Source organism: Littorina saxatilis, linkage group LG1 (assembly GCF_037325665.1).
Source record: "Littorina saxatilis isolate snail1 linkage group LG1, US_GU_Lsax_2.0, whole genome shotgun sequence".
In the NCBI taxonomy this organism is placed as follows: Eukaryota; Metazoa; Mollusca; class Gastropoda; order Littorinimorpha; family Littorinidae; genus Littorina; species Littorina saxatilis.
Genome location: NC_090245.1, coordinates 49575218 through 49601210, shown reverse-complemented (window position 1 = coordinate 49601210; position 25993 = coordinate 49575218). Strand labels below are relative to the sequence as shown.

At 45.2% G+C, this 25993-nt stretch overlaps 1 protein-coding gene and 1 non-coding gene across 2 annotated transcripts; both read left to right on the top strand.

Moving 5' to 3' along the window:
- Positions 1-1163: 1163 nt before the first annotated feature.
- Positions 1164-25993, top strand: LOC138972820 (probable arginine--tRNA ligase, mitochondrial). Its single transcript, XM_070345487.1, has 19 exons — positions 1164-1341; positions 2052-2161; positions 2527-2626; positions 3509-3583; positions 3988-4094; positions 4523-4662; positions 5046-5122; positions 5599-5698; positions 6421-6494; positions 14032-14135; positions 14593-14688; positions 16590-16650; positions 17370-17446; positions 18191-18324; positions 23121-23295; positions 23823-23918; positions 24320-24394; positions 24896-24959; positions 25476-25993. Exons 1-19 carry the CDS (start codon positions 1306-1308, stop codon positions 25560-25562), a joined length of 1788 nt encoding a protein of 595 aa, XP_070201588.1. The 5' UTR covers positions 1164-1305; the 3' UTR covers positions 25563-25993.
- LOC138951341 (5S ribosomal RNA) lies at positions 7758-7876 on the top strand. The gene has a single exon (XR_011451102.1). It is a non-coding gene; the product is annotated as a 5S ribosomal RNA (ribosomal RNA).

Genomic DNA, 25993 nt, shown 5'->3' with positions numbered 1-25993 from the left:
CAAACATATATATAGTCTATACATACATCTCTCTCTCTCTCTCTCTCTCTCTCTCTCTCTCTCTCTCTCTCTCTCTCTCTCTCTCTCTCTCTCTCTCTCTCTCTCTCTCTCTCTCTCTCTCTCTCTCTCTCTCTCTCTCTCCTTGTAAAATAAAGTTCAGTCTCAGTCTCTCTCTCTCTCAGACAGGTATTTCGTTTGTCACCTTGTACTACCTGCTTCTCAACAAATCACATACATAAAGCATGATAGCAGAACAACTCAACCAAACTAACCGAACCAGATTTTTACTGCCAGGACCTTCTAGTCAGAAGCAGTGCTATTATCACCTAGCAAAAATCGGTTTGATCAGACAACAACAAAAAAAGAACATAAATACACTAATAACCAGTACATTACATTTTTCTTTGCATCAGCACTATCAAACTTATCACTGTACCAGTGGCGGACTCCACACAGGATGGCATTGCTGCAGGTATACATTGGACAAGGTAATGTTGTCATTTGTCATTACTATTTCATTTCCAAGTAACTAGATACGCCCTATTCAAAATACATGTTAGGCCTATCATGTCTTTTGTTTTCTAACTCAAAATCAAGGACACAGACAGGTCAATGTCATGTAGCCTGCCATATGTGTAAAGATCTGCATTCTTTTTAAGATCAGGACTTGTGTATTTTGTATCTTTATTTATTCATCTATGATCTACTTACTTTTTTCTTTTGTAGTCACTAATTTTTATTTCTTTTATTTTTGGTACTTCAAGAAACAAATATCAAGATTTAGAATTTCTTGACTGGTGTATTCTTTTCTTTTCTGTTATTTTACTAAGTAACTTGACTTTTTTCAATTTAAAAAAAAATTCAATTTGTTTTTATTCATTTTAAATAAACAAAGTGGGTGATAAAGATTTGGGGTAGCTGCTCATTAATTGCACACAACTAGAGTAACCACCAACAAATCCCATCAAAAGTAATTACACGATCAGTTTTACCTCTCACAAACCCATAATCGTGCACAACTTTGCAACAAGAATCATTGCCTGTTAGTGGCGGAGTACATGATGATGGTTGTAAATCCACGTTGAGCGAGCCAATTTACTACCGGGCTTGTGAGTCCAGTGCGCGCCTGTGGCCCATTGATTCACCTCTTTGGACTCTTCAGGCTGAGAAGAGCAAATAAAGCATAACAATATGGCGGCGCCCATGAGAGTACACCTTGCCTGATTTGCTGTGACAGAAATCCACCCCATACCATCGAATAGCTGATGTTACAGTCCCTCTGTGGCTTAATGAGGCTTTGACAGCATGAGTGGATACTTTCGTCGTACCATTGCCAACAGGGTTTGAACATTATTCAACTATTCTTTTCTTACACTTGCTCGTCGTAGTCTGTGTAGACGTAGTTTTGCTTTTCGAATTACATTTGACTGAGCGTTGCGAACTGACCTTAGCTACTTAGATTGATCAAACGCGGGCTCAGATACAATTGCAGTGACTGATTGGTTTACACGATTGATTTAGCATGTTACAGACTACGTATACAGAATCACAGTTTTTGATTGAATTACAAAATAACTGCAATGGCCTTTTGGTTAAAAAAAATTGTAGCAGTCTGAATATATCAGTGGGTGTATGTATTCCAGTTGAACTGGTTGCTTACCTAATGGCAGTCATTATGATTGACCCTTTGATTGCAAGTACATCACCATGCACAAATATTCACAGAAAGAATGGACTTGTTAATGTTAACTGTTATGATGTAATTTCTTCAGTGTTACATCTAGAGTAAGCAGCTGCATGTACCAAGTTGCCCATTCAGTGAGTCGTGAGTCAAGAAGGAGCGAACGAGAAGAAAGAAGAGTGAGTTGTGGCAATAACCCTTTTTAGTCCCGTGTGGCTCACAGTTCCACTGAGTGAATCTTTGAGTATGTGGTGTCGCTTCCAGTCCACTGGGTTAATTTGGGACTATATATTGTTGCGTGTGTATCATTGTTCTTTTGCACTTGTACTTGTAGGGAGTAAAACTGATATTGCGTCATTTGTTTTCATAGATTTTGAGAACGCTGTCAAAACATGGAAAGCTGGCAGCAGCTGAGGTGGAACGGCTGGAGAGAAATGTTGCATTGCTTGTTACCACACAGGATGTTAGGAAAAAGACCAGGTTAGTTTTTCACTCCCAAATAAGGTCACAGTCACTTTAAAATATATATTGTTTGTCGTTCTTCGTGCACAGCCTAGAACATAATATTTGCTAGATTTATGTCACTGTTGCATTTCTGCTTTTGTGATCTTTATTATGTGTCACTGTCAGTGAACTTACTTTGTAAAACTAAAAGCATCATTAGTTTCAGTGATTGTGTCAAACGCAACCGTAGCTGAACTGCATGAGCGCAAAGAAAATTAATTTTAAAGATATTCTCTTGATTCACTGGTTTTCTGAATGTAGTGGCTGTTTTTTGTTTGGTTAATTTATATTGTTTATTTTCTTATAATTATATACTTTTTATTTTTGTAAAATGATTTCAGGCTTGGAGAGCCACAATACAAGCTTGATTTGGCCAGCCTTGGAAGGACAGTGCAGATTTCAAGCACACAGGGACTGATGGACATTTTGGCCCAGATCCAGGTACACACAAGACTTCTTGTTGTTTGCAGTTGCACATGTTGTTCTTTATCAGTCACACACCACACCAACTTTATTAATCATGATAAATTGCGGGCATGTGACACATGTGACTTTTTGACAGATTTAGCAAGATTGGGTAAGGCCCACAAAAAAAAGGTCTGTTTACGGTAACAAGGCAAAAAAAAATAGGGTCGGTAGGTCGGGATTTTTTTTCTTCTTTTTTTTTTTTTTCCCAAAAACCATATTTTTACGTTATTTTGCAAAAAAAACCAAAAGATTTTTTTTTTCCCCAAATGCCAAAAAAAAGTCTAGGGTCGCGCGAAAAAAATAGGGTCGGTCGGGTTACCGTAAACAGACCTTTTTTTTTTTTGGGCCTCACAACATTTTGGATGGGTTCTTAGCTTAGTGCTTCACATGCTGCAAGGCACTCAACCTAATTCACATTCATTTTCACTTGGCTGACTTTGAGGATAGCAGTTTTTTGTACCATGCTCTGAAGTTAGGTAACTTTTTAAGTGATGAGCTTCTGAACATTTGTACCATATAACTTTGAAGCGACAAGTGTCAGGAGACGAGGGTAGCGTATGAGGCAGTGAATACACTTGTATTGTAAAGGGGGGTGGTGTAGTTGTCAGATTTTGTTATCTCAGAGACAGCAGGTTTTGTACTTTATCCATTGAGCCACAGGCAGCCAGTACAAACTGAACAGCAGCAGTGTGCAGTGTTGTGCACACACTTTGACAAGGGTAAATGAAGACATTTTGATTAACTCACCCTCATGAGGAGTAACTTCAATAAGCAAGTGTGGGATGCTTCTGATACCAAGAATGTTGTCATACATTTTATATTTTTATAGATTATAAATGCTTGTGTTTGACACAGGGAGATGTCGTTAGGGAGTGCACACCAGACAAACATGCAGTGATGATCTCTGTTGATCCTCACACTTTTCACAAGGTAAATTGTGTGTTGATATGTCTGTATCTCTGTTTGTCTCTGTGTATGGTTTCTGGGGTTACTAATAATTATTAGCACTAGCCGTGCAGTTATTAACACTGGTGAAAAACTTGTATAATTTGTTGGAGTTTTAGTATCTGTTGATGGCATGAGGTGATTGTGATACAGTGGTACCTGTGATGAAAGACACCCTTAGGACCAGCTGAAACTATCCCTACATTGCGCGTGGCCTGTCAGTTTGTCATGACAGGTATGTTTTGGTCAGGATCATTGAAGAACAGACAACATGTTTCTTTATTGGGTCCAATGTCGCAGGTACCACTTATATGAGCGGAGTAATATATGTGATTACCGTTGAATCTTGCCAGCTGTTGTGGCAATTACAAAAAGTATTCTCTGTTCAGGAGGTGTTGGACGTGGTGCAAAGGGAGGGCCCGTCGTTTGGTTCCGCTTCACTGAACTTACCTCCCACTGAAGGCACAAGTCAGCAGACAGTTTTGGTCGAGTACAGGTACTGAGGAGATAAGTTTGGCTCCTTTTTTTGAAGTTCTGGTACTTAAGTTTGTGTTTAAATTTTTAACTTTTTTTTAAGAAGATACATGCTTCTTAGACTTGTATTTCAGATTCTTGAGTGTCTTTTTAGTGTTAAGCTGTGTCGTGATGAAGATCCATTTCCTTGAATAAACAATACTGGAAGCAGTCATGCAAAAGTTATACTCTCCACAAAACACGAACAAACAAAGACCTGATTATAAGTTATTAATAGGTTTTGGCCCCAGGGGGCTAAGAAACCACACAGTAACAAAGTTTTGTCCACTACTGAACATGAACGCAGACATACTTATCACAAATCATTAGAATTATCAATAGATCAGACAGAAGGTGAACGAGAGTGTTCGATGAGACTTGAGAGTGACATGAATGTTGTGTGTGCCGCAGCTCTCCCAACATAGCCAAGCCTTTCCACGCCGGTCACCTGCGGTCCACCATCATTGGTCACTTCACCGCCAACCTGTACCAGCACCTCGGTCACACCGTCCACAGGGTCAACTACCTGGGTGACTGGGGAACACAGTTTGGTGCGTATTTACCTGGGGGACTGGGAAACACAGTTCAGGGGGTGTCCACTGTACTGCTTATTCTCTGTTGTCTCCCAAAGATCAGCCAGCAGACGTTAGGCTAGTTGTTCCATCCCATCTACAAAAGTTATCTGAAGGCAGTTATACTTATACTGTTTTACTTTTAGCGAGAATTAAAAGTGTACGTTTCCGCTCAAACAGGATGAATGTCTGATGTTCATTTTCATGTTTGTCTTGATTTTTCCAGATCCTGCGCTGGTATGAGTCTTAGCGTGGACTGCAAGATTATTATTTTGCATGTGACTTAAGAAACAGTAGAGAAAAATACTTTTTGTCAAGATTTTTTGTGTTGTGTGTGTTTGCATTCATACATTTAAAAACAGGTTTACTGGCGCTGGGTTTTCAACGTTACGGTGATGAGACATCGCTTAAAGAAGATCCTCTCTTGCATCTGTTCAAGGTAACACTTAATGTTTTCTGTCATCAGATGAATATCAGCTATTTAATCAGGCATTAGTCAGAAACACTGATATACAGCTAAATCGGGATTTTTATGTTAGGTAAGCTTTAGAGCTAAACTATTGAATTACAGTGTCTTTATAACTGCAATAGTTGCTAGTAGCTTGAATGCGTACACTGGAGGTCCGATATACTTTGTTGTAGTGAATGTATACATGTAGTACACAGGGTATTGACAGATTAATTAGTGAGCTCACCCGTTTTTAGATCAAGATTTTGAAAAATATCTTTTGATTCTCTGTGAGAAACTTTTTGTGTTGACTGTTGTGATATTGAAAGTTGGTTGTCATTGTTCAAACATTTTGAGTGGAGTTGTTTCTGTTTAACTTGTGACAAGATCTTCTGGTCACAATTTATTATGTTCGAGTTATTTCCGGAACTTGTCTATAGTTGATTGCTTGTATGTTTGTTGACCAGGTGTATGTTGAGATAAACCAGAAGGTTGAGGAAGAGAAACAGAGCAAGTCAAACAACACATACCAACAAGGGCTGCAACTCTTTACCAAACTAGAACAAGGTGCTCTCTTCTTTATTGATTGCTTTTGATGTTTGGTAAACATTTCATCAATGATGGCTTTGCACAAAGCTTTAAACCTATGGCTAACAAATGTCATTAATCAGACAAACAAGAATACTATTTAAGTGTGTGTGTTGGGTTGTGAATGTGTGTGTGTGTTTGTGCCTTTAATTATTGCTATGGACAAAATACTGCAGAAGTAAATAAGTCAAAAGGAGACCTGCAAGTTAAGAGATTAGTCACAAGCAATTTCTCTCCAGTCTTTATCGTTGTAACTCTAGCGTTAGCCTGTGTCCCCCCGCGGGTTAGGGGGAAGAATTTACCCGATGCTCCCCAGCATGTCGTAAGAGGCGACTAACGGATTCTGTTTCTCCTTTTACCCTTGTTAAGTGTTTCTTGTATAGAATATAGTCAATGTTTGTAAAGATTTTAGTCAAGCAGTATGTAAGAAATGTTAAGTCCTTTGTACTGGAAACTTGCATTCTCCCAGTAAGGTCATATATTGTGCTGCGTTGCGGGCCCCTGGGGCGGTTTTTTGATTGGTGCTTTTGTGAACAATTAACAAGTGGCTCTATCCCATCCCCCCCCCCCCCCCCCCCCCCCCCTCCCTTTCCCCGTCGCGATTGAACGGTTGAAAACGACGTTAAACACCAAATAAAGAAAGAAAGTTAGCCTGTGTTGTTGCTGTGATTAATGCTTGAAGTATATTTTCCTTGGCAAAGGTGACCCTGAGATGTTGAAACTGTGGAAGCAATTCAGAGAACTCAGTCTGGAAGAATACCAAAAGATGTATCAGGTAAAGGATATACAGTGGATTCCAATTCGATGATGCTTAAACTGTGGTAGAGGTATCTGCCAACAAGTCTGTCATTTGTTAAGAGTTATTCCTTTATAGTGAGAATTTTGCGGACCTAAGAAGGAGACATGTGTATGATTTTAATTTAGTTTTGCACTTCTTTCACTCAGTAATGACGAGACATAATCAGGGAGTGTGGAAATAATTGTGAAACAAGTTGCAAACACTGACGGCACAACAGTTAAAGTTAAAGTAGAAGTCATGGTGTGTTTTGTCAATATAACACTTACCTCGACAGTACTATTCTTGCACATTATCTATTATAGGCCGAAAAAATTGGACAAAACGCTGAGTGGGTACAATTATCTCCCATAACCATGCGCCACCGTGGATCCCAAGCACTGTCCGAGTGCTTCCCCCTTACAGGATGTAGGTGGCGCGGCCTCTTTCTTTTTTCGCGCGTGTCAGACCGGCTGTGTTTCTGCTACGCTCCCGGATTATTTTGGACTAAGAGGCTTCTTTTCTGTGTGGACTATCACCTGTTGGATTATTGTGTGTTTTTCCACTTCTGGCTTGAGGCTACGTTGTGTTTCCTTCAACTTGTGCCTCCGTTTTTGTGTGGCGGACTCGGCGTGCCTCCCGTCCTACTTCGTGGTGACCGGTCGTCTGCTTCTCGTTTCGCCGCATTCACTTGAGTATTGACCTAAATTTTCTTTGAATTTTGTTAATTCTCGGTCTTTAAGGGTACGTACAGGGCGAGGTAGGATGTCTCGTCCTGTTTTGGGCTCTGGTTCTACGGAACCAGAGTCTGCCGGGGGCAACCCTTCTCCGGGCGCCCAGCGTCATGTTTTACGCACGGAGAAGGGGATCTTTCGGCGCTCCGACTCTCCCTCCCCAAACGCTTTGCGTTTGCGGCGAGGGAGGGCGGAGAAAGCCTGTTTGAGCAAGCTCAATGCGAGCTTGCTCAAACAGGCTGGGCTTGAGCCTGGGACTTCGGGCGGGGCTGCGCCGTCGAAGGTTCGGGGAAGGTCGAGGGGAAAGAAAAAGCTTCTTTCTCCTTCTCCTTCAGTGGAACAAGCTTCCCCCCCTTCGACGCCGTTGTCCGGCCCTCAGTCTCAGACTTCAGCTCCTCCCGGTTTCAAGCCTGGGGGGAAGGTTTCCTTCTCCTCCCTGGCTCGAATCCGGGGGCAGGTCGATTCCCAACCCTCTTTGGGGGTTGGTGAATCCGATCTAGGGGCTACTGGAGAGACTCAGGTTTTGACAGCCAACGGCCATACCACGTTGTAAACACCGGTTCTCGTCCGACCACCGAAGTTAAGCAACGTCGGGCCCGGTTAGTACTTGGATGGGTGACCGCCTGGGAACACCGGGTGCAGTTGGCATTAAAATCTTCCTTTTCCGGTGCCTCTCCTGTGCCCTCCTCGGTTTCCACCGCTGTGGAAGCCAGGAGGGACACGGGTCCTCCTCTGAACTCCCTCGCTGGGTCGTCTGCTGCTGTTTCGACAGTAGTTTCGGCCTCCTGGGGGGGGAGATCGGAGGAGATGACGGGGTCTCTGAATTCCCTCCCCGCTGGGGTTGGGATGCGAATTGACCCCGTTCAGGGCGGTCCTGTGGGGGCAGGGGTTTCAGGCTTCGTGCCTACGACCACTGGTACTACGGTTCCCTCTGACGTCCGTGTGACTGGTGGCTGTCCCTCTTGATAAGACGCTCCGGCCGACTAGTTACTGGACGTGGAGGTGTTCGACAGAACGTGGTACTTCTGTCGAATGGTCAGGGCGACGGGAACATTGTTTCTGTTGCTCAGACCGACACCTCCGACCGGACCGTCTTGACCCCACGCCATTCCTTAGCGTCTGGTGTTCGGGTGACGGATGGTCCGGACCAAGGGTCCGGAACGTTCCAGGCTTACGGGTCGGGATCGAACCGGACCCACGGGTCCCGACTGGACTTGACCTCCGGGTTTGGTCCGGACGGGACCCATGGTACGGGACCGTACCGGACCTTAGGGTCCGGTGCGGGACAGTACCTCTGGCCCTTGCCGGACCCCCGGACCTAAGGGTCCGGATGGTACGGTACGGGACCAGTGGTTCGGTCGGGACCGGACCACCCGACCACCTCTGTTGGTCTGGGTGGTCTGGCACCGAACCGGAACACACCGGACCACCTGACCTACGGGTCCGGATGGTACGGTACCGGACCAGTGGTCCGGTCGGGGCCGGACCACTCGACCACCTCTGTTGGTCCGGGTGGTCTGGCACCGAACCGGACCATGCCGGACCTACGGGTCCGGATGGTACGGTATGTCCACGTCCGACCGAGCCACCCGAACACTTTTGTGGGTACGGATGGTTCGGTACCGAACGGGACCTCCGGATGCTACGGGACCGGACCGAACCTACGGGTTCGGATGGTCCGGTACCGGACCAGTGGTCCGGTCCGAACCGGACCACCCGACCACCTCTGTTGGTCCGGATGGTCTGTCACCGAACCGGACCATACCGGACCACCGGACCTACGGGTCCGGATGGTACGGTAGGTCCACGTCCGGACCGAACCATCCGAACACTTCTGTGGGTACGGATGGTTCGGTGCCGTACGGGACCTCCGGATGGTACGGGACCGGACCACATGACCGGAACACCGGACCACCCTATCGGATCGGTCCGGACCACCCGACCACCTCTGTTGGTCCGGATGGTCTGGCACCGAACCGGACCTACGGGTCCGGATGGTACGGTATGTCCACGTCCGGACCGAGCCACCCGAACACTTCTGTGGGTACGGGTGGTTCGGTGCCGAACGGGACCTCCGGATGGTACGGGACCGGACCGGACCTACGGGTCCGGATGGTCCGGTGCTGGACCGGTGGTCCGGTCCGGACCGGACCACCCGACCACCTCTGTTGGTCCGGATGGTCTGGCACCGGACCATACCGGACCACCGGACTTACGGGTCCGGATGGTACGGTGTGTCCACGTCCGGACCGAACCACCCGAACACTTCTGTGGGTACGGATGGTTCGGTGCCGAACGGGACCTCCGGATGGTACGGGACCAGACCGGAACACCGGACCACCCTACCGGACCGGTCCGGACCACCCGACCACCTCTGTTGGTCCGGATGGTCTGGCACCGAACCGGACCTACGGGTCCGGATGGTACGGTACGTCCACGCCCGGACCGAGCCACCCGAACACTTCTGTGCGTACGGATGGTTCGGTGCCGAACAGGACCTCCGGATGGTACCGGACCTACGGGTCCGGACCTACGGGTCCGGATGGCCCGGTGCCGGACCACCCGACCACCTCTGTTGGTCTAGATGGTCTGGCACCGAACCGGACCATACCGGACCACGGGTCCGGATGGTACGGTATGTCCACGTCCGGACCTAACCACCCGAACACTTCTGTGGGTACGATGGTTCGGTGCCGAACGGGACCTCCGGATGGTCCGGCACCGGACCGGAACACCGGACCACCCTACCGGACCGGATCGGCACCCCCGACCGGACCGGACCATTTCTTTTCTGATCAGACCCGATGGGTTCCTGTTCAGTCTATAAATGGCGGGGGTTCGTTGGCTGGGCTGACCCAACAGTCGCAGGGTTGTTGTTTTTCTCCCCCTTCGGCTGCTGGAGACGTTTCGTCTTTGGGGCAGGGGTCTTCGCGGCCTCTTGCTTCTGTGGGCGTTTCTTCACAGCCTGCTTCATCGCTTTCGGCTCTTCCCCCTCAAGCTCCCTACACTCCTGCTTTTGAGGAGTTGTCGGGAAGTGAAGAGGAGAGTGAGTCGGAGGACGATAGGGAGGAGGATCAGGGTCGCCCTGAGGTTAACACTGATCCTCTACCCTTGCCGGTTTCTGATGGAACTTCCGAAGCTATGCTTCGTACTTTCCAACAGTACATGACAGACATCACGCGGCGTCTTGACGTCACGGATGCCTCTCTTAAGCGTCTGTCGTCTAGTGTTGACACACAGGACCTGGACCCGGGGTCTGAGGACGAGAGGCAGGAGGCTCGTCCTCGCACAGCTAGAAGGACGTTTGAACAGTTTCAGGACGTCCTTCCCTGAGACGCCCTCTCGTCCTTTGAGTCCGCTTCGGCCCGGGCGCGGGAGGCTCACGCCGCGTCTGCCGGCGGCTCGTTTTATGAACGATCCGTCCGCCGGCAATTCGCGTTCCACCCTAGTCTTAGTGCCACGGTGGAAGCGGCAGCACATCGCCTGAGGAGTACAGATTCACGTGCAAACGCGACCTATGTTCCTCGGGAGGACGCGGGTTCAGTGCCATGCTTTCCTTCGGGAGGCGCACCTCCACTGTTTCCTCGTGTCCAATCTGTTTCGTCCCTCCCTTTTCCCTTTGACTCTCGAACTCTCCCTTTCCAGACTTCGAGTGTTTAGGGTGGGGCTGACGGTGATGTGTTCGTTGGGGAGGTGCCTTCGGTCAAGAAGGTGGAACTGAGCTCTGCTTCGTTCCACAATCTTGAGGCCACCGTTTCTTCCACAGTCGAGGCCCAATCACAGGCCTTGACATGGATGAGCACGCTGTCCACACTGTTGGACCCTCCCGATCGGGCAGAGTCCGATTCCACTCGGGTCCTTGACACGGTTCGAGTGGATCGGGCTTTGCATGCCGTGCGATCGTGCGTGACGTCTGCGGCAGAATTGGCCATTGGAACACGGGTCCACTTTATTGGCCCTGTTCCGTGATCATTTTCTGCCTACTTCTATAGTGCCTCCGGATATGAGGAAGAGTCTGAGGAACACGTTTCCTCAGCCTTCTTCCCTCTTTCATCCGGACACTGTTCGTTCTGTGGTGGAGTCCACACGCCAGAGGAACACTGATTCTCTGATGGTTGGCCTCGCTGCTTCGGCGACGGCGGCGGGGAGTAAGAGAAGTGCTACAGTCACCTCCAGCTCCCAGCCTCAGAAGAAGAAGAAGAAGAAGAAGCCAGTTTCACTGCCTCCTTCTTCCTCCTCTTAGGCGCCTGTTGCGTTCCCAAGCTAGACGAAGGGTGCTCAGACAGGTAAGGGGAAGCAGCACCACCAGGGGGGGTGGTCGCAAGCCTGCGCCTGCCCGCCAGCAGAATTTTCAGTGAGTCCCGGCCCTACGTTGACGCCCCCTCAAGTTGCCCCTCTTTCGTCCGTCGGTTCCCTTTTTCGGGCCCGCGGCATGTGGGGCAGACTGGTCTCCAACCAGTTTTTCTTGAGGGTGGTGTGGTCGGGGTTTTCTCTACCGCTGTCGTCACAACCTCCATTGTCCGCTCTACCCTGGACGTTCCCCCCTCCTCGAGACCCTGCCAGATGGCAGGCTCTTCAGGACGAGGTGAACTCGTTGGTCGAGAAGAAGGCGGTCTACCCCCTTTCTCAGCCTTCTCCGGGGTTCTGCTCCCGCCTGTTCACCGTCCCCAAAAAGGACGGCCGGTTCAGGCCGGTGTTGGACCTCTCCACCTTGAACTTGTACCTTCACAGGTGCAAGTTCAAGATGGAAACCCCTTCGTCGGTCCGGTTGGCCATCCGGCCAAACGATTGGGCCATGTCTGGGACCTCCAGGATGCTTACTTCCACATCCTGGTGGCCCCGGGGTACCGACATCTGCTCCGGTTCGTTTGGGAGGGCACAGTGTTCGAGTTTCGGGCCCTCCCATTCGGCCTGTCCTTGGCCCCTCTGATTTTCAACGGGGACAACAACACCACATGCTTAGCTTACCTTCGCCACCAGGGGGGCACCAATTCTCGGTCCCTCTACCTGTTGGCGGAGGAGATTCTGCTCTGGTGCCAGACCAATCAGGTCCGGATGTCAGTCCAGTTCGTTCCGGGGAAACTGAACGCCCTGGTCGACATTCTCAGTCGGGGCGATCAGGTTCTCTCCACAGAATGGACCATCGCTCACAACGTTCTACAGCGTCTGTGGGCAAGGTGGGACCGTCCTCTGATCGATCGGTTCGCAACTCGATTCAGCGCTCGGCTTCCCAGGTACGTCAGCCCCTTTCGAGACATGAATGCGTTCCACTTGGACGCATTCACTCTCTTGTGGAGGCTCCTCGATGCTTACGCCTATCCCCCGACATCTCTGATTCCGAGGGTGCTGGCAAAATATCTGCAGGAACGACCAAGACTGATTTTGGTCGCGCCTTACTGGCCAACAGCTCTGTGGTTTCCAGATCTTCGCGGTCTCACCCACGTAGACCCTCTACCTCTGGATCTGGACGGGGGAGGTCTGCTCCAGCCTCGATCATGCCTCCCTCATCCACGTCCAGAGAGTCTGTGCTTGACCGCATGGCTCTTGTGCGCTCCAAACTGCTTGCACTAGGATTGCACAAGAGTTCAGTAGAGTTTTCCTTGAACGCTAAGAGGCGATCAACTAATCAGCTCTACGACTTACGCTGGAGAGCTTGGGCCACCTTCGCCTTGTCCAAGGGGATAAAGCCGCTTTATCCCTCAACACAGGACTTGGCCAACTTCCTGGTGGAAGTGTATCAAAAGAAGAGTCTTTCTTCTAAGACTCTTCTTGGATACAGATCTGCCATCGCTTCCACGATTGCGGCCGCTACTGGTCGCAGACCTGAACACTTGATCAGGTCCTCCCTCATCGCTAATGTCCTTTCGGGTATTAGCAATGCAGCGGTGTCTAAACCTCGGGTTTCATTTCCCAAGGGGGATGTCTTTCTGGTCCTCAAACTCCTGCGTAGCAATGAGTTTGAACCCCTGGCAGGCATCAGTATCAAGTTGCTGATTTTTAAGACTAATTGTTCCTCATCGCTTTAGCCACTTGCCGTAGACTCAGTGGTATTCAAGCTTTGAGTGGCCTGGACTTTGACATTGAGTTCACCACACAGCAGTGGTTGCCAGCATGGTCACGTCAGTCTAAGGTATGTTTCTTGGGTATATTTTCTTTTACGGTAGTACTGTTCGAAAATTGCCTGGGTATCTTAATCCTTGGATTTAAGTGATTTTGATTAAGGAGTTTAATACTCTACATATCACCCTCACACCACTCTGGTATTCTGTGCAAGAATAGTACTGTCGAGGTAAGTGTTATATTGACTGTAAGGTTTCTTTTTAAGCCTACTGTCTATATGATACTTACCGAGACAGTACTATTAGAGTTTCCCTCCCGCCTCCCCTCTTGATATGTTATGGGCTTTTTGAGGGTCTGCAGCTCATAAAGAAAGAGGACGCGCCACCTACATCCTGTAAGGGGGAAGCACTCGGACAGTGCTTGGGATCCACGGTGGCGCATGGTTATGGGAGATAATTGTACCCACTCAGCGTTTTGTCCAATTTTTTCGGCCTATAATAGATAATGTGCAAGAATAGTACTGTCTCGGTAAGTATCATATAGACAGTAGGCTTAAAAAGAAGCCTTACATTCTTTTTCAAAGAAATCTCATTTTTAATTCGCGAAGAATCAAGACCTATTTTTGAGATTTTTGATGACATGACAGATAATAAAGTGTACAGCACCCATTGGTTGACTAAAAAATAATACATGTACAGTGCAATTTTGTTTGGAAAGTTTCAAAATGATTGTGTTCCTTGCAGCGTCTGGGTGTGACCTTCACAGACACTCAGTACGAATCCCAGTACAGCCACCAAACACAGGAGCTCCTCACGTCTCTGCAGAACCGGGGCTTACTGAAGACAGAGTGAGTTGTCTGCTCCGTTTCTTTATTGACCTTTTTCCCAGTCATTAGGACCGAAAGTATGCAGACGAGGGAATTCTCATCGGATCAGCAAATTTCTTTCAAGACTGGGCTGAGAAGATCAACGGTTTATCAATATGGAGGGGGGGGAGGTCTCATAATGTTAGTAAGTTGTGCGTTTTGGGGAGACGCAACCTGAGGGAAATCATGTGCACAGGTATAAACTTGTCAGCAGTTTTGTAAAAGAGTGAGTCATGGACCCTTGTACAGTGGAACTCCCCTTTTAAGAGCTTCGAAATTCTGAGAGAAAAAAACAGCTCTAGAAAAGGGGGGGAGTCTTAATACCGAGGTAAATTTACAGAGATTATGAACAGAAAGTCTGATAAAACTGTTGCACTGTGTTGTTGATGTCTGTGTTGAGATGGAGCATGTAATGTTTTTCTCTGAATGTGTTTTCCAGTGAGAAAGGAGTGGGATACATGATGGTGGAGGACAGAGGATCAGACATCAAAGCAACACTGGTCAAAAGTGATGGGTCATCTTTATACCTCACCAGGTTTGTCCGTGTGTGTGTGTGCGCATGTCTGTTCGCGCATGTGTTAGTCCATGTGTGCAACTGTCCGGATGTGTATTTTTGTGTGCACGTGTCTTTGTGTTCATATGTGTGTTTGAATGCACATGTGTGTGTGTGTGTCCATGTGTGCATGTCTGTGCGCACATGTGTGTATCTGTATGTGTGCATATACAGGGTGGGCCATAAAAAGTGTCCACATTTAATTTGTTAATATTTTTCCTGTAAAGTGATATTTTCTTTTCTGTTTCAGATAGAATTTGAGACAAGCATCTTAGAATTCTTTTAAAGCCTGAATGGATCGCATTCCAGTACAGGAAAGGACCAAAATCGTTGAACTTTACTTTGCTACCAATTCTGTGGTTCTCGCCCAGCGCGCTTTTCGGAGAGAGTTCCCTGGCACACACTGTCCATGTGCGAGAACTGTGAAGCGCCTCGTGGATAAATTCAGGAACACTGGTAGTCTCGCAGATAACAATAAAGGACATAGTGGTCGACCATGTTCTGCTAGAAGTCCACCTAACATTGAAGCAGTAAGGGACCGTTTGCAGGAATCCCCACGAAAATCAACAAGGCGGCTGTCACAGGAAGTCGGTATCTCGAGGACATCTGTACGAAGGATCATACACAAAGACTTAGGATTGTTTCCGTACAAGATACAAATTCTCCAACAACAAACTGATGCAAACAAAAGAGAAAGGTTAGAATTCAGTCAAAGCATTTTTGAAAGAATTGAAAACAACCCAGGAGTTCTCGACCTCATTTTCTTCAGCGATGAAGCCCATTTTCATTTGAGTGGACATGTCAACAAACAAAACATGAGATTTTGGGCACCTAATCAGCCCCATGAACACATCCAGCCACCACTGAGCCGCGAAAAAGTAACAGTGTGGTGCGCAATTGGCAAAGGCATGGACAGTGTGTGCCAGGGAACTCTCTCCGAAAAGCGCGCTGGGCGAGAACCACAGAATTGGTAGCAAAGTAAAGTTCAACGATTTTGGTCCTTTCCTGTACTGGAATGCGATCCATTCAGGCTTTAAAAGAATTCTAAGATGCTTGTCTCAAATTCTATCTGAAACAGAAAAGAAAATATCACTTTTCAGGAAAAATATTAACAAATTAAATGTGGACACTTTTTATGGCCCACCCTGTATGTGTCTGTGTGTATATGTATGTCTGTGCACGCATGTGTGTCTTTGTGCACATGTGCATGTGTATCAGTACCCTTCGTGGTTGAAAACGACGTTAAACACCAAATAAAGAAAGAAAGATGTGTATCAGTATGTGTGCATGTGTGACTGAGCGCATGTGTGTGTCTGTGTGCACATTTGTGTGTCTGGGTGCATCTGTGTGTGCATATCTGTGTGTCTGTGTGCGCATGTGTTTTTCTTTGTGCACATGTGTGTCTCTGTGCACATGTGACTGTGTGTGTCAGTATGCCCATGTTTGTGTCAGTCCGCATTTGTGTGTACGTGTGTGCATGCTTTTGTCTGTGCATGTGAGTGCACATGTGTGAGTCCTTGGCATGTGTGTATTTGTGTGCGTCTGTGCAGGTGTGTTTGTCTGTGTGCCCATGTGTGCATGTGTGCGTCCATGTACATATATGTGTGCATGCACAATGTAAGTTTGTTTTCTTGTCTTTGTCTGCAGTGGAAGAAAAATGGGTCAACACATATTTTTTACAGTTAAATATGAGATAGCTTGAGGTGCAGAAACTGCCAAGATGCCAGAATTCTTTGTTTGTACTTTGAGCAAACTGAAATGATGTCATGTATTTTTTCTCCATCAAAATGTGGAATATGTTTGCAAGACTTAACATGAAAGAGATCAAGTTTTTGTAGTTGCTTTCTCATCTGACTGTCTGCAGTGTTTATTTCTCTCTTCAGAGATGTGGCCGCTGCTCTTGACAGGCGAGACAAGTTTCGCCCAGACAGGATGCATTACGTTGTGAGTACACAGTGTCAAGACAGATCCCAAGATGGGGGATATAGAGAATACTACATGGCTTGCTGTGTAATACTGTACCAGATTTACACTTTTTTCCCCCTCCAATATTGTAATGGGAGCAAAAGTGACCATCGCATCCATTACAGTTTGGTGTTCATAATATGTAACTGAATTAAAAGACAACTCAAGACTTCAACTGCTTTCACTATCTGTGCAACTGATTCAAAATGTCCATCTGAATTTGACATTATGCTGATGACAGACTGATTTTTCTGTATGCGTGTGTCCAGTTTTCAGTTCCTTGTGTGAATGTGCCTTTGTTGTTTTACAGGTTTGATGTGTGAATGTGTGTGCATTTGATTTCTTTTACAGGTATCATGTCCTAATGTGTGTGTGTGCATGTGTTATCACAGGAATTATGTGTGAATGTGTGCGGGTGTGTTATCACAGGAATGATGTGTGAATCTTCTTCTTGTCGTTCGCAAAGATGAATGAATGTGTGTGCATGTGTTATCACAGAAATTATGTGTGAATGTGTGTGCTCGTGTTTTCACAGGAATGTGTGTGTGTGCGTTATCACAGGAATGTGTATGCATGTGTTATCACAGGAATGATATGTGAATGTAATTGGCTCAGTTAGAACAGGGATGATGTGTGAATGTGCATGTGTATGTTATAACAGGTATCATGTCCTTATGTGTGTGCGTGTCTTTTACCAGGTGGAGGGGGGCCAGCAGCTGCATTTCAGACAATTGGTGGGGGTGCTCAGACACCTGGACGTGCCCTGGGCTCACAGTTAAGCTTTTTACAAACACGCACTGTGTAGAGTTCAGACATGTAGTACAGCAGTCTGGGCGGAGATGTAGCTCAGTCGGTAGCGCGCTGGATTTGTATCCAGTTGGCCGCTGTCAGCGTGAGTTCGTCCCCACGTTCGGCGAGAGATTTATTTCTCCGAGTCAACTTTGTGTGCAGACTCTCCTCGGTGTCCGAACACCCCCGTGTGTACACGCAAGCACAAGACCAAGTGCGCACGAAAAAGATCCTGTAAACCATGTCAGAGTTCGGTGGGTTATAGAAACACGAAAATACCCAGCATGCTTCCTCCGAAAACGGCGTATGGCTGCCTAAATGGCGGGGTAAAAAACGGTCATACACGTAAAATTCCACTCGTGCAAAAAACACGAGTGTACGTGGGAGTTTCAGCCCACGAATGCAGAAGAAGAAATCCTCCAACAAATCTGAGAAAATTAGGTCTTTAAAGAGTTAACCTTGTTTTTAATGCACGTCTATTTGCATAGCCGATTAAACGGAAATCTGTGAGAGCAGGGACAGGAGGTCATCTCAAAATGGAGGCCCTGATAATGGAGAGATCATTGTAGTACACCTTACCATCAAAGACACAAACTACTCTTCAACACTTATGTCGTTATGAAATGTAGGTTTCTGATTTCAGCCTCACAAATGAAAACTCTATTTGCAATGCAATCAGTCATAGATTTTCCCCCCATTATTTTTGTTTCGTTGTTCCTTTGGTTTTCAGGCCTGTGGAGGATATTCACATTCAGTTTGGACGCATTGAAGGGATGAGTTCTAGACGAGGAACAGTCGTTTTTCTCAGGGATATTCTGGACGAGGCAAGGGAGAGGATTCTGCAGTCTATGAAGGAGAGGAAGAGTAGGTTACTTTTGCTTCTCTCAACTGTTTATAGTGAAAGATTTCTTTGTAGACTCTATCTGTACTGTTTAATTTTAGAAGCATTTTGAGTTCTGAAAGTCACTTGGAAGTGGATGAAAGTCCCTCCTTTTTCCTTGTTCATGATTTTGACAATATAGTTGAACCTGACAACTGCCTCTCAATAACAATCACCTGTCCCCAACAACAGTGGAACCCCCCCTATTTAAGACCCTCAAATTTAAAACTTCCTCCCTTTTAAGACCTTGTTTTCTCAGACTTTCTGTTCTTAACCTTTGTAAATTTACCCCTATTTTAAGGCCATGTGAGGGCCAAATCGCTATTTTCCATATATGATGATCAGCACTGTTTGTGTCGCTTTTGTTATAATACTGATGGTCTCTGAATTAAAAAACGTTAACGTGTTTGTTAATTGTGTATGTCGTTGCTATAGAAACAGGAAAGTAAACAGCAGCCATATTGGATTTTAGGAACCGTTTTTTCCATATCCAAATGCTCGATTTCTGTCCAATATTTTGCATAAATATAGATTTAGATCATATCTACAGATTTACTATTGCTTTTTTCTGTGAGTATTACAGTTATTTAAAAAAAATTTTTTTTATCATAATGTTGAAATTTTGCGTAAAATTTAATATTAAAAAATTCGTAAAGCCAACATTTCTTTTCCGATTCATTATTCAAATAGTAACTCTGTAGATAGTATGTAAAAGTACAAGTATGCAGAATTTCACAGAAATCTAACCAGTAGATTTGAAATCATTTTGTTCCCAAATGTCAAAACATGCAAACTGAGAAAAAGGCAAAAACGCACACAATTTGTTTTGAAACCATTGATAGTTGTAATTAAACTCAAAATACATACATGTATCTCCAAATTCCACACTGAGGAACGTTTTTCACACCTTAGAGACACCGTTTAAAAGTTAGGGAAGACATAAAACATAAGTTATTTCAAACATGTGCAGTACACCTGGAAAATTGTTTGTTCCGAGTTACAAACAATGCATACACACACTCCCAATCACAGCATGCACACCAAAAAAAGCTCGCTCACTCGCTCACATTCGCACACACACACACACACAAGCTAGCTCCAAATTACGAAACGTACCCAAGTCATCAATTGCACGCGTACAATAACCACAATAACCACAATATTGAATATATATGAGAATAATGTTAACCACAATAACAATGACAAGTCGCCTAAAGCGATATAAAAACATTTAGTCAATCGGTATGAAACTTAAATATCAACACCACAAACCAGTCATCACCAAGACTACGAGATACATTTAGATAGTCTCGGCTAACAATACCGAGACGGATCACGCTCGTCTCCGCAAAGCATGAGACCATATATGTAGTACTTACTAAACCTATTTTCTGTAATTATGAGCACATTGTTAGAGTGAACATGACATTTCTATATATTTTTGAATTCAGGAAAAAATGAGGAATGCAATGCAGTCAAGGTTTAATTTGTTACTAAAAATTAGATTTTAATGACAACTTTAACAAGCAAACTCATTAATTTATTTTTAAGATTTTGAGCTGAAATGCAATACCATAGTCTGGACTTCGTCGAAGATTGCTTTACCAAAATTGCAATCAATTTGGTTGAAAAATTAGGGTGATACAGCGCTGCCTCAACTGCCTAAAAAAATCCGGATATGACGTCATCAAAGACATCTTTCCAAAAAATGGAAAAAAACATCTGGGGATATCACACTCAGGAACTCTCATGTTAAGTTTTGTCAAGATTGGTCCAGTAGTTTCCTCGGAATCACTTTATACACACACACATACACCATGACCCTCATCTCGATTCCCCGTCTAAGTTAAAACATTTAGTCAAAACTTAGAACATGCCTGCAGCATATGCAGGGCCACCTTCCAGCTGAACAAGTTCTTCCAGTCTCTCTGACTTGGCTGCCCGCACTTTGTCTCTCCTTTTACTTTGCTTGTCTCTCACAGCCTTCAGACTGTTCCGCACCCTCTTGTGCATCCTGGCTGCTCCAAGCCTCTTCATGTGATGTCCAGTCTAGAATCCGAAGAACTGGGCAGAGTCGGCAGCAGCAGCAGGTCCAAAGTTGAACTCTCTAAGTCTAAGAGCTGTACCAAGTCGTTTACTCACATGGTTCGCACACTCTTCCTTGTCAATGTGAATATCCTCACCATAGGGCTTGATGTCGTTGAGCTATGTAAAAGTCTTGGAGTCACCGTCCGACAGTAGTGTTGTGTAGCGAAGCTTGTTGGTGTTCACCGATCGACGCCATATGACACGGGCTGCTTCCACCTCCATCATCCCTGATGAGCCTGCAAACAAGAACAAAATAAGAAATGTAATTTGCAAACAGAGTATTTTTTAAGTGTGTGTGTGTGCGCGCATGTGTTATTCACAGTCATTGTCCAGCTAAATTTACTTCAATTATAATTAATGCGGAAAAAAAATGAAATAAACATGGAATTACCAAATTACTGAATATTAAATTTCTAGCAGCAGGTATAGGTGCACTGAACATTGTTAGATTGTAAACGTTAAGCATAATGCATTAATTGATACCATTTGAACGTTTTTAAATACACTTGTATTGTGCCACACATACATGTACTATTTGCCATCCCCTGACCACTATTCTAGCTCCCTCAGTTCTGGGAAGCCCGTTGATTCTGAAGACTTGTGAATCTCTCTTGATGCTGTAGATACAGCTCTCTCTCTCTCTCTCTCTCTCTCTGTCTGTCTATCTATCTGTGTGTGTTTTCTTATTATTTTCATCACACACATGCACTCCCCCATGCCCTGAACTATTCAAGATACAAATTGGATTTTTACGCATGTGTTACAACTTTCATTATTATTATCATAAATTGATGATCTGTCTTTATGACGCTTTTTTTTTTAATCCATCATCCATGCCTTTGGTTTTGGTTTTCAGTTTCACTGGAATGCATGGAAAATAATATCCACTCATCACTATTACATTTACTTGTAATTTGCTATATATTATTTGAGTAAGTTGCTTAAATTTGAAATAAACTCTATTCAAATATGTCTGTGCAAACAGATATAATTTACCTTTATAGTTCACCTCACACTTGTCCAAGTGGTCCACGAGCCAGGCCGCATACTCCTCTGGCTTTTCCTGAAACAGCTTCTGCCCCGTAGACTCCACACCTGACAGTAGGTACACATGACATGGGCATCAACACAGAGTCCAGTAATTAAGTCCACAGCACACCCAACTCCAATGTGCGAAGAGTGTCCACGAGTAAGCCAGGTGCCATCATAGCTCACAATAATGTTCAGGGTGTCGTCGACACCAAGAGTAGTGCCACAGTATCTTGCATGAACTTCTCGAACATATGCAACAGTGTCACTGAACACATGCTTCCGGAATTTCTCCAGTTGTGTGAATAGTTGGCTGGCATGAGTATGACTATGAAAGGTCTTGTGGTGAAGTCCAGCTAAATCCATGTTTTCACAGAAATTTCTGAATGTGGTGGCTCCCATGCAGTCCACAAGCAAGTGAGGAATACGTACACTGCCTGTCTGTTCATGTCGAACACTTTTGTCTTCGATTTAAATTTTGTCGCCAGATACTGTTCATACACAGGCTCTTCGCACGAAGAACAGTTCACCTGGGCAAATACTGCCAAGCCACTTGTTGGTCTGGAGTCTGTGCAAAGAGACAAGCACTTGTTTTTACACTGTGGACAGCACAGACTTGCAACCATACTGTCTACTTCGGCAAAGTCTACAACACCCCTCTGGGTTTTTACCAGGGTTTCAGTAGCAGCAGATGACTTAGTGTCAACTCCACCGGACACAAACCTCTCATACGATTCTTTTTTGAACTCACTTCTTGTCTTCGTGCCGAGAATGTTTTCAGTCGAAGGAATCGACGCGGAAAATGTAGCACTAGCAGACGACCCCAAAACCGGCACTAATTCTGCCACGTCAGCCAGCACAGAAGCTGATTGCGCTGATTTCTTCGCCTTCCATTGATTCTTCACTTGATCTGTCCTCTTTTTCGTAGATTTTGGGGCTCCTCTGGTTGTTGATGGCTTGGTGCGAACCATTTTTGCACAGGAGCGTGTACTTTCACTGCTTGTAAACAAGCGCCATTGTTGTACCACGTGACCCCGGTTGAACGAATCAAGATCACATCATACGTCATACTCTCCGTATAAGGAAGTTGGCGTAGATTGACCTACATTGAAAATGTTCCGTTAGAGCCGAAGTAGTCCGGAAAATAACGAAACAACGGTCACATGCAAACAGGGGAGGCTATGTAGCAAGCAACGTCATGCAGTGTTCGCCCTGTCGTCTGCTCAAATTTGCTGATCAAGGTGTTGAAAACCGGCAATAATAAGGCAAGTTCAAGACAAATGAACGCAATCAGGCGAGGGTTGGTGTATTGAATTTATTTTTATTGCACAAAAAAAACATGTATATGCAACATCAACGGCAGAAATTGAAAGAAAAATGACCACAGTTTTCCAAACAGTCAAAATGTCTAAATGCCCAAATCTGCCCAAAAGCTCAAAAATCACCCCCGCACATCCCCTTAAGACTCACTCTTTTTTAAGACCTGATTTTCTCAGATTTTGGGAGGTCTTAAAAGGGGGGTTCCACTGTACCAGTTCAAAGAATCTCCATGTGCCTTTTTCCCCCATATGACACACTGCCATTTTCAGCCACAAAGATGGAGGATTTTGAGTGAAAGGTTCTTCATGTGCTTTTTCCACATATGACACACTGGCGTTTTCAGCCACAAAGACGGAGGATATTGAGCGAGTGGCGGACGTGTTGGCGGTGAGTGGGGTGATGGTTCAGGACATGAAGGGGCGACGGAACAACAACTACACCTTCTCATGGGACAGGATGCTCAGTTTCTCCGCCGACTCCGGCGTCTTCCTGCAATACGCTCACGCTCGACTCTGCAGGTCAGGGAGGTCACGCACAGAAAATTACATTCAGAGAAAAAAGCATGTAAAAGATTCCAACCAGTACCTCAATAAACCAGTAGCACAGTGCAGCCTGAATTCTTATGTTTTTATCAGAATAACCACTTTACTAAGTAGGGAAAAGGATTTGACAATGGAATTATCAGGGATTATTTTATATTTTTGTTTTACATCATATGAATATTCAATCATTTATGTTTGTGTGGTCACCTAAAAGTCGCCAGTACTATAAAAACACAACGGACGCACTGAAACTGTTATTCCACGATGACAACCCTAATGAACCAACTAATTGATAGATGTTGAAGCTTTCGAGCTAGCTGAAATGCAATCCCACAGTCCGGACTGAGTCAAAGATTACTAGGTGAGGAGTGGGGGGGGGGGGGGGGGGGGGGGGATGCATATTTATACTTTTCTTTTGCATTGTTCTGTTGATCATTATATAGATGATCATGGTGATGAAAAAGAAGAAGCAGAAGATGATGATAATAGTTTTATTATTTCAGTTTGATCGCCAACTGTGGAGTGGCGATGTCATCAGAGGTTGATGTCTCCTGCCTAAACAGTGACAGCGCTCATCAGCTCTTGTTAGTTGTTGCAAGGTACAGGAGCAATGTTTTAGTTTCTTCTAGTTCTCCTTTACCCTGAACTATAGTGTATTACGGGCTTCACCATTACACAAAAACAACGCAGTTCAGGTCATTTTAAATTTAGTGTAGCTAAAGTCGGCTTATCTAAGAGTGCTTTGGGGCAAAGATAGTCATTTTGATGAATATTTTGAGAGATTTGAGATTTAGTGTTTCTGTTTTGAGATTAAGTGTTTCTGTGAAGATCAAAAAGAGAAAAATGGATCATCAATTGCCATAATACCGTTGCCTGTAATAGAGGCACTTAATGAACTGAATGATTTTGGTGTTAGTCGTTCTGAACATATGCCATCTTGTTGACACTTTTTGTGTTGCTTTTTGAATTAAAAAAGAACTAAGTGCAACGGTTGTTTCAGGTACCCGGAACTTGTGGAGGAGACACTGATGACCCTGGAGCCGTGTCACATTGTGCAATATTTATTCAAACTCAGGTCAGACTTCTTCATACTTGTTTTCTGTTTTGCTTGCTTTGATAGTAAGAGATAGAACTTAAAAATATTACAGATTTATTGGGGGGAGGGGGGGGGGGGGGGAGGGGGGGGGGGTGTATACAGTGGAACCCCCCCTTTTAAGAGCCCCCCCACCCCGACTTCATCCTTTTTAAGACCTTGCTTTTTTCAGATTCTCTCTTCATAACAAATAACCTCTCTAAATGTACCTCCAATTTAAGACTCCCTCCTTCTTAAGACCTGATTTTCTCAGATTTTGAAAGTCAGAAAAGGGGGGTTCCATTGTACCAGAAAGCAATAAAGCAATGTCTGAATAGACAACTTGTACATACCCCCTCCTCCCCACCACCATACACAGTCAAGCCATTCTGCAGAGACGGAGGCCCAGATATAATTTCATCATTTCTCACAGGAATGACAATACCCTTCTTTTCTGTCTTTATGAAAACAACTATTGTTTAGATTTCTTCCTCTCTGTTTCAGTCATCTAATAAATGCGGCTTATTCAAACTTGCCTGTGAAAGGAGAGGCTACTGAAGTCGCTCAGGTAACAAAAACTTGTATTAATTCATTAATGTGCTGTGTTTTTGTACCTTTTCTTGTCTTTAAAAGGAGCAGTGCTCCACACAAATAGACAAGCCTGGTTTACTACACAGATCTCAGCCCAGTTTGTATGACTATTGAAAAATTGCCTTTCACTACACTGTAGTAAGAGTCAAGCAATGGTCGTCTTCACTTAAGTCAACGCAAAAGATATAATCTTGTCTACAAAAATCTATGCCTCGATCATGACCTCATCACCAACCGACTGGTCCATGGAATTTTGAAAATGTTTAGATGGCATGATGAATGAGGTATACACAAAACATTGTGGCATGACCTGCGGCAGTAGATTTATGGCACTGCACGACTTCTAAAGACGGCGGAAACAAGTCAACTTTAGCTTGCTGATTTTGCAGCTGTATGACTTGACCCCCCTGCTCACTTTCAACCATCTTTAGTCTTAACATGTGCTGCTGTTATATTGCTTTTGGTCAGTCCTGATTCTGATTTACATGTGCAGGCACGACTCCTGGTGTTTGACAGTGCGAGACAGGTGCTGTGCAATGGGATGAAGCTAATTGGCCTGCAGCCCTTACACCAGATGTGAACAACGTTGGTTTACAAATCAGTGATCCAAGATCGTTTTGTTTTGTGCACGGTTGGTCTGGTGGTAAGGCGTCCGCCCCGTGATCGGGAGGTCGTGGGTTCGAACCCCGGCCGGGTCATACCTAAGACTTTAAAATTGGCAATCTAGTGGCTGCTTCGCCTGGCGTCTGGCATTATGGGGTTAGTGCTAGGACTGGTTGGTCCGGTGTCAGAATAATGTGACTGGGTGAGACATGAAGCCTGTGCTGCAACTTCTGTTTTGTGTGTGGCGCACGTTAAATGTCAAAGCAGCACCGCCCTGATATGGCCCTTCGTGGTCGGCTGGGCGTTAAGCAAACAAACAAAAAAAAACACAAGATCGTTTTGTATAATAAGTGATCCAAGATTGTTTTGTACCAGAGGTTGCGTTTTACAAGCAATCTCAGATTAAAT